Raw genomic sequence first — 9,029 nt, 5'->3', positions numbered from 1 at the left:
CTTGGTCGTGGCTTCGATTCGACGATGGCCCACGGCGCCTTGGTGCGGTCTTGACATCGACTTTGAGGGTGCTCCAGGCGAAGCCATCGCGGACGGCCTTGGTCGTGGCTTCGATTCGACGATGGCCCACGGCGCCTTGGTGCGGTCTTGACATCGACTTTGAGGGTGCTCCAGGCGAAGCCATCGCGGACGGCCTTGGTCGTGGCTTCGATTCGACGATGGCCCACGGCGCCTTGGTGCGCTATGATGCAGACCCGCTGCTGAAGGTCCGTGGCACTTTGTGGGATCCAGATGCGGTCTTCCTTGTTGAGGAACAGGTTCTTGTTTTCATTGCACGCCTCGCCGGCTGGCGGGGTCTCTCCCCTCTTCACGACCACTTGTTGGGTCAAGACGATGCCGGCAGGGCTGGGCCAGTCGAAGTGGGGCTGCTGCAGCGGCGACACCATGACCAGGAGGCGCCGGACGGACCTTGTTGGCACTTGGGCTTGGGCGGCGCCCCAGCGACTGAGCAGGTCACCTCACACATTGCCTTCACTGGGCAGGCACTCGATGGTGTAAGGGAACGAGGGCAGCATCATGGCTCAGTGCACCAACTTGTGCGCTTGGTACCTTTGCTATGCTTGGGGACTGGCCGGCAGGATTGAGAATGTACTGCAGGTTCTTGTGGTCGGTGAAAAGGCGGAAGCCAGCTGGGCGGATGAGAAGGTAATCCAGCCGCTTGCAGCTTTCCAGAACGGCAAACGCTTCCTTCTCCACGATTGGTCAGCGCTTGATTGCGCCAGTAAAGGCACCGCTGAGAAAGGCCAACGGCAAGGCCAGGTCTTCATATGGTACTTGAGTGGCGATGGCGCCCCAAATCCTTTACTTGCATCGGTGTAAAGGCAGACCATCTTGTCTACCCGTGGGTGCGCCATGGGAACCACCGCCAAGAGAGTTTCCTTGATCTTGTCGAATCAGGTCAGATGGCCAACGTCGCAGCCAACGGCAGTGAGTTGAACGCGGGTAAGCTTCGTTTTCTTCGCACTTCCAATTTTCTTGGTCGCTGCATCGAGGATTTGGCGGAGCGGCGACACAAGTAGCAGGGGATGCTGGACCGAATCCAGTTGGTCGCGCACACAAACTGCTGGAGGTCGGCAGCCGTGGCAGGTGGCGCGAGCGCACGCAGTCCTCGCATTCATGTGGGGGAGTGCTGGACGCCTTCGGTTGTGGCGACTTCGCACCAGACGGCCTTGGTCAGGAAGAAGTTGCATTTCTTCGGGTTGAGCTTCAGGCCGAAGGAGGAGCAGATCGTGAGGACTTGATCGAGGATGTCGAGGAGGTCTTCGAGGGGTCTCGGCGTAGCCAAGCATGTCGTTGAGCCAGGCTAGGAGTTCCTTGAACAGTAGGTCGGCAAACATGAAGTCCACTGCCGACTGGCAGAAAACCACCGCGACGATCTGTCCCATAAGCACTCTTGTGGGCGTGTACACTCCAAAGGGGGTCATGAAGGAGTAGTATATTTGGAGTTCATGGAGCGCCAGCTGCCAGTAACCCTTGTACCAGTCGAGGGTGAAAAACGCCCGCGCACCAAGACAGTCAGGAAGGCGTCGCGGTTCGGCGTAGGCCATGGCATAGGCTCCATGCACGCCGGCTGTCGATGGTCATGCGCAAGTCGCCAGGGTCTTTCTTGGGGACGATGCGTGGCGCCGAGGCCCATGTTGCGCAGTTGTTGCGGTACACCAGACCGGCTGCTTCGAGCTCGTGCACATGTGTCTTCAGGAACTCCATATGCGCTAGGGGGTATCATCGCAGGCCATACTTGACAGGGTCGGCGCCAGGCTTGATGCGCACCCGCAGTGGCTCCACCTTGATCAGCTAGTCATGGCCGATCTCCAGGCGGAATACATCACCGTGCTTGACCAGGAGGAGCCGCAGCTTCTCGAGGAGGTCCGCGATCAAGCCTTCGTCTTCAGCGGCACGGAGCTTGTCCCGCTTCAACCACCGCTCGCCACCTGTTCCGCTCGCCCTCAACGTCTTCAGCAGATGGGACTTGGATGTTGGGGGTGGCACAGTGCATGCCGTCATCACCGCACTCGTAGCTTGAGGCGGCCACTTGAGTCAGGCGGCTGACACTTGCCATCGCAGACGGCTTGTCCACGTCGCTGACATCCCAGACTTCTTGCTTGGCAAAGGCGTGGCTGAGGAATTCGTCTTCAGAGAATCCCAGCCGTTCCACCACAGCCCGGCTGATCAAGAGCTCTGCCGCGTTGGAGGAAGAGTCCACCCAGGCCTTGAGTCCACGCCGGGCCAAAGGCCCACAGGGTGTGTCCAGGGTGACCAACTTGAACTGCTTTTGGTGGTCGACCTTGAGGGCAGGTGCTTGGCCATACGGCTGGATCACGGATGGCTCCGGCGAAATCACCATGACTTCCACGATAGGGAATCATGACACCAGCTGTCACCAAGGTAACGTCGGGGCCAGTGTCGAGGAGGGTCGTCGTGATGGACACGATGGCTTCGATCTTAGCTTCGCGGCCGAGGGACTTGTTCGCACTGCCTTGAAGCTTCGTTACCTTCTTGTTGTGCGCACTCTCCCACTAGTCCATTAGCTTCTTCAACAGGCGCTCGGATTCGCCAGGCGCGCACTTGGAGAGTTAACGACCTTGTGGTTCTCGCTGCCACACTTGAGAGAGGTCCCCTTCTTGCGCTCGTACTTCGCGCTGTCTTGCTCAGGGGTGGGGAGCACCGGGGAGGTCCACTGCTGCTGCCAATGCTGGCTTAAGATCGTTCAGACTTGGACGGCCGCGATGGTGCTGCGGTGGCCGCAGCAGGGGGTGCTGAAGTCTTCTCGTCTTCCACCGGGGTATACAAGTGGTAACCGGTGATATGCACGCCCAGCCAGTCAAGGAAACGGTACACGTTGGACTTCAACGGCTTGTTACGTTGGAGGGCCAGAAGGCGTTGGACCGACTTCTCAGGCCAAGCGGCTTGATCGCCTTGGCCATGATGTCGACAACTGTTTTACCTCCTTGGTCCAAAACCCACGCTTGGTTGTCGCGCTCCAAGCCTCGCATCAGGTTTTCAAGCATCTTGCCAATACGCGAATCAGCGTCCATGATTGTCGTGACGAACCGGATTGCCGTGGTCAAACGGTTTTTTAGCACTTCCAGGTCTTGAGGCTCCTCTTCAAACGCCTTCTTAAACCATGCGGCCCACTCTGCCTCCGTGATGCCACGGTAGTCGCGGTTGGTCACGTGCCACATCGCCACTCGCTTCTTGGTAAATTTGTCCATGCACGCGCTGACAGGGATCACGAAGGAACTTGAGCCATTGAGCTGGAGGGCGTTGACTTAGTCCAGGTACTTGTTGTACTGGCGGATGAATGTCCACCGCTCCGACTTGATAGAGCCGTTGAACAAGGGCGGGACAGGGAGCGCCGGCGCGTTGTACACGACGCCGGGGGTGTTGGCGTAGCCATCAGGTTGAAACCGCTGGTCAACAGCTGGTGAATTAGGCCGGTATGGAAAGGCGAACGGGGTAGTGGCTTGACGGCGCAAAGGACGGCCGCGTTCGGCTTCTCGGGATCGGGATCGCTCCGTCTCGTTAACAGGGGACTGCGAGCGTTGGTGGTCAGAGTCACTCATTGCTTCGATAAGGCTAAAGAACTCTTTTTTTTCACTCCCGTCGTTAACCGGACAGGAATCTCTTGCGGAGGCCGAACTAAATTGCAAACTGACGTCTCTTGCTACGAATTACTTTTTCTGATCTATTTTAAGTCTAATCATTTCGTCCAATGAAAATGCGCCAAGAAGGCACATCTTTCAACCGCACGACAATGGCGTACAACCTCACGACGAATGGTGGCCTGCTGCACATAATGGAGACTAACCGCCTTACCGATGATGAGACCATGAGCCGACCTCTAAAAAGGCTCATAAGTCTTTCTGCAGCGCCATGCAGAACACCACCGTGCCTGCGGGTTGCACCATGTGCACCTCAAGCCGCCATGCAATCGCATCAAATTATAGAGGTTTAATCCCGTACTACTAGTAGTACTACCTGTAGTAGGCTTCGAAGTGCTCTAATTTCGAGTCAAATGTTCGTGCACACAAGAATTAGGGAATCACAGGTAGAAATCTGGGGGACACACACGTGTATCAAAACACAAGGGAATTGACCTAGCGTTACAGCAGCGAGCGACGACAGAGCATCCGCCCACAAAATTGCGCGCACCGCAGCGCAGCGGAGGTCGTGTGCATAATTTTATGCAGGCGGTGCCTTGGCGAGGAGTGAGCCCCAATCGTGCACTTCACCGAATGTCCAATCTATTCCTCTCGTTGGGAAAGCGGCAGGTAGGCCACAGGCCGTGCCGCTCCCAGACGAGGTCTGTGGAGGACCAATTTACCTTATATAGTATTTGTAACGTTACAGTTTCATATGATTCCCCATTTTCTACCTGTGATTCCCTAGTTCTTGTGTGCAGAGTTTCTGTACTCTCTAATTTCTGCAAAAAGAATCCAATTTCAGCTTTGTTTACATCCAATGAAAGACCGCGTCAAAACCATTCTTTTGAGCCAATCAGAATGAGAAACTTCAAAGATTGGACCATAATCGCATGTGTTTTGTAAAATCCAACAATTCTTATTGGACAGAGGAGTATCAGCTACTGCGTACCGAGCTGTGGTGGTTGATCTGGAAGTAGTGTGGATTGATTTTGTCTTCTTATGGTAGAACTTCTTGGCAGTATACTGGTAGTTTTTGAGAAGTGTAGAAGAACCCAATAAATGTATGAAGACCCCAATAAATCAGCTGAAAACCCTAAAGGGACGTCTGGTATCGATATTTAGTACTAGTTTGTACCACTGTAGCAATGTTTTGGGGATACTAGACGGATAGAGGACAGTAGAAAACGTAAATGCCACCAACTCTGCCGACACCAGCTGGGTACTATTGAGAAAGAGCATAAATTGCACCATGGACTAGTAGGCTCGACTTGCCACACAGGACAATTTCATCTTCAGCAGGACATTTCCAAAGTTGGCAGGCCAAATTCTTAACCAGCCAGGACCGATACTCAACAAAATTGAGCTGGACAACTTAGGTTGCCCTGCACATCCACAAGTATAAATTATGTTCGCACTGAAGTTCAGATGGAAATCAACACGGGTGGTGAATGTCTTATTGATTACAGTAAGGCATATCTTCTCTGTTGTAACTTCCATCGCAATAATTACACAAGCATTGGATGTTCCACTCCCATGTAAGAAGTTGAATGAACTGTGAACTTTTGCATGTGTCGAGAGGCCACAACAACCAACCGGGCTTCACCATCCAGGAAACAGGTTTCAAAGACACAATTGGATACATACGAATGATTGATAAATCGCGACTCGTTCCCTGCATACATTGCATCAATGTACAACCCCCTTGTTCTCGTGATCATGTCACGAGCTTTGCGCCGCGTGAACTCGGCTTTGCCAATACGCTCCCTTATGTATTCAATGATTTCCGTGCCAGGAACAACGTCTTCTTAAAGCCTCAACGCGTATTGGAGCTTCGGGCACACTACAACCGTCGTTTTGGAGCGTTGTTGCGGTAGTTCAAACCAGCGCTGCAGCGTCCCGACGAGCATTCAGAATAGGTCATGACGTTGTCGCAGAGTCGTTGCGAAACACAAGGTGACATGGCATTGCATCGTGTGCAGGACTTGTTGTAGACCCCTCGTTGGTACTTGCCCTCTCGAGAAAATTTGACCATGCGATGTTGTCGATGTGTTTGTAGCCCAAGCCGTACTCGTCTCGATTTGCTAGCTTTACAGGTGTTCCGTCTTGAAACGTCACTGATGTCACGTCTTCGTCGTCGTTGTCGGTTTCACGATGGCTGTCAGGACAGTTCGTTGAACTTGGGTGGAGAAGAGGCTGATTTGCATTGTCAATGTCAACCGCTGCGTGGGATGGTGTGCCGTTTGCAGGGTTCAACGGAGCGCCGTCACCGAACGGCACAAGATGACCGCGTTCGGCTGGATTTGTGCCGTCTGTTGGGTTCCAAAGAGCACCGGCACTAGACGGTACAATATGGCTGGCGTCGGCTGACGTCAACCTCAATCGATTGTTGAACTTCTCAGGAAAGTGTCGTTGCACGAAGCAGGTGCACGACTTTCGGAAATTGTCACCACATTTCCATGTGGAGTGAGACTTGTCGAGCCATTCGGGCCAAATCTCGCGGGCTTGGGCCCTTACGCTTGCCATTTCCAACGGGTCGGGCGAAGATACGATGTAGGCGAACAAAGTCTGCGACTTTTGGTCCAACTTGCGCATTTGCTTGTCGCCACCAATTATTCGTTTCTTCTTCATATGTTGTGCTTCATGGTCTTGGTCGCGTCCACATAATTGATCTTCTGGGCGTTGCCAAGCCATTTTTGGATTGTCGACAACGGGAGGCCATGGCGCCGGCTGAATTAACTTGACTGATATCGGTGGAGGCGGTCCATGCCTCCAGGATTGACTGCTTGTCGGCATACGATCGGTGCACGCGGACAAGGCAAGTTTCCATATGGGATTTGATGCAAATTGAACAATGAGTGCGCTGAAATTTGCGACACCCTTCAGCAAAGTTTCCAAGAATTTTCCAGAAATTCGATTACTTTGATGATTTTATCTAAACATTTCGGGACAATTTAGGACTTTATCGTATTAGGCATACCGCCAATATTTCGGCAGGACTATCTGAACATTGACCTCACTATACTGTCATTTGGCAGGACAACCAAGGATTTTCCACGTTGAAACAGAGCAGGACACTTGTCTTCCAGCAGGACAAAGTAATTAGATTGAAGGGAACCACTACGGATTAGGCAGGACAAACCTCGAATACCTCTTCATCGGGGAAGTACACTTCTTGGTCGACTAGTGCACCACAACATAAACCAATTGTCGTCATGAAGTCAAAGTATCCATCGATCGCAGCCATGTCAGAGCACCCAGCATTCGGATTTAACTTCCCACACAACCTCGACATGTCCGTGCATGTACAGCCAGCCATGTTGGTGTGTACTCGCCCAGGCTCGTTGTTTTGCCGCAGCAACTACTTCTTCAAGAACGCGTTTGGCTACCACCTATTGTTCGCACTTGACATCGCCAACAGTGATCATTATGGCCGAACCAAGTTGCCCCACGCATTTGAAAGACCTGGTAGCAAGTCACGTGGTGGAGGCAATCGATTTAGGGGACGTGGAAACAGCTCGCGAAGCCGAAACGAAGTGGGTCTTGCGTTGAGTCTACGGTAGGCAGTATGTCGGTAGACCTTCATGGTAACAGTATCATTGTACAGCCGAAGACTTCTGAATGTAAAGGCAACATTGCGTGAATTTGAATTAAAAAATCAGCGAAAAAGGAATGGCAATGGTTAGATTTGAACCGACGACAACCCTCTCACATGTAGACGCTTTACCACGTCACCTATTGGACATTGCATTAAAATACGATAACGTGACCGACCAGTGATGTACCGAATGTTCAGTGATATGCCAATTTATTTCATCCAATTAAATCGTTCGAGCTGTATTATTGGGCAAAACAGAACCTCTCATGCGAATAATGTTGTAAAATATTATGGTGGGAAAAATTATTATATTTAAAAGGTTTTCGAGTTTGAATTGACATCCAAATGCCGCCTCGACACCGTACACTGATGACACCCTGAGAGCAGCAGTTCAGACAGTCCTATCCAAAGCCCATTCAGTAAAGTGATTGATTGATTATCCATGCGAATTTCCAATACAATTTCCCTGAAAATCCTTCGGGAAATACCGGTAAGCAGAAAACTGCTGTCTTCATTGTTGCAGCACTTCTGGAGCACCTATCAGTACTGTAGTGCATGCCTCCCAATATTTACGCATATCAAAAACCCTGTGTGCAGTACTGTACTGTAGTAGGTGCAATACGTGCAGTTTGTGATCTTGCACCATCCCCATATGCTGTACGGTACTAGTACACTGTAGTGTGCATCGTGCCGACGTACAAACATGGCCTCTTTGACGAGGTCGATAAACATAGGGATAGGATGCACTTGTTGGCTGGTTTACATTCGGCACTATTCCACCGCTCGCCTACGTTATCCCTCGCTCATCTACTAGTACGTCCTACATACTGTACCACTCAGCTACAGTACGTTTGGTCCTTTCCTCGTCCCTCTTGACAGGACACTTCGAAAACATGTGGGTATTTGACCCAGCTGCTGAACATTGCCACGTGGTACGGTTTAGTGTCCGAATAAGAGAGAATGTGCAGTACAGTTCCGCAATATCTTTTTCCTGTTCAAATATAATATACCTTTATCATTATATAAATTCCAGTCTGCTCGCCTGTTTTTTACACAACCCTAATCCATACTTACTTCAAGTATAAAATTCGGCACATCACTTGCGAAATTATTTACGTCATCGTGAACTGTCTAAATCCATTGTGTTTAGGTGTATGTGACATATCTTGACGAGCTTTTTCAGGCTAGGTCCACCACATCGCGATTGGATAAATACATGACGAGGAATTCAGGAAAGAAAAAGAAATAAATCGGCAAATCACTGGTCGATCACGTTAGTACTGATATTAAATCCAATTGTAAAACGTAAGATATGACAGGTTACTTTCGAGCCATTAGACCTCAGAATCAAATAGTCAGCTTCCGCTCAAATAGTTAGATATATCTAATTTTACAATAGGAGTATTGGAAGGAATAGAGTTAATTATCAAAATCCCAAACCATCGCAACGATCGACTATTTCGATATTAGATCGGCATCTCGCAAATAGACCGAGTTGATGCGTAACATACCTCCAATATGATCAGTTTATACAGGTCTATCACTAAATATTCAATTATAGAGCGATACATGAGTCGACACGTGTGTCCAATTTTTATTGGATGCCGCCAAATTTCACGCGCCACTTCCAGCGTGCTCCACTACACACACTTCACATACATCACTATCGAATGTGACACGCGATGGTTCTCAACATTAACTCCATGCTCGAGCGCTTGCACGTGCAAAGC

General features: G+C 50.8%; 2 protein-coding genes across 2 annotated transcripts in view; both read right to left on the bottom strand.

Annotated features, from left to right (window-relative positions):
• Positions 1–1,484, bottom strand: part of H257_16955 (hypothetical protein) — a gene marked incomplete at both ends in the record, with an annotated part of 2,717 nt that extends 1,233 nt beyond the window's left edge. Inside the window, 4 exons of the mRNA XM_009845577.1 lie at positions 34–504; positions 629–747; positions 888–944; positions 999–1,484. Coding sequence (XP_009843879.1) covers positions 34–504; positions 629–747; positions 888–944; positions 999–1,484 — 1,133 coding nt within the window. The remainder of the gene's footprint in view (positions 1–33; positions 505–628; positions 748–887; positions 945–998) is intronic.
• Positions 1,485–5,621: 4,137 nt separating this feature from the next.
• Positions 5,622–6,395, bottom strand: H257_16954 (hypothetical protein; the record flags this gene model as incomplete). Its single annotated transcript, XM_009845576.1, has 1 exon — positions 5,622–6,395. The coding sequence occupies one exon, from the start codon at positions 6,393–6,395 to the stop codon at positions 5,622–5,624; it is 774 nt and encodes a 257-aa protein (XP_009843878.1).
• Between the last annotated feature and the right edge of the window lie 2,634 nt (positions 6,396–9,029).

This window comes from Aphanomyces astaci (assembly GCF_000520075.1).
Source record: "Aphanomyces astaci strain APO3 unplaced genomic scaffold supercont1.95, whole genome shotgun sequence".
Taxonomy (NCBI): Eukaryota; Oomycota; class Saprolegniomycetes; order Saprolegniales; family Verrucalvaceae; genus Aphanomyces; species Aphanomyces astaci.
The sequence above is the reverse complement of the archived record's forward strand: the minus strand, read 5'-3'. Positions and strand labels throughout refer to the sequence as shown.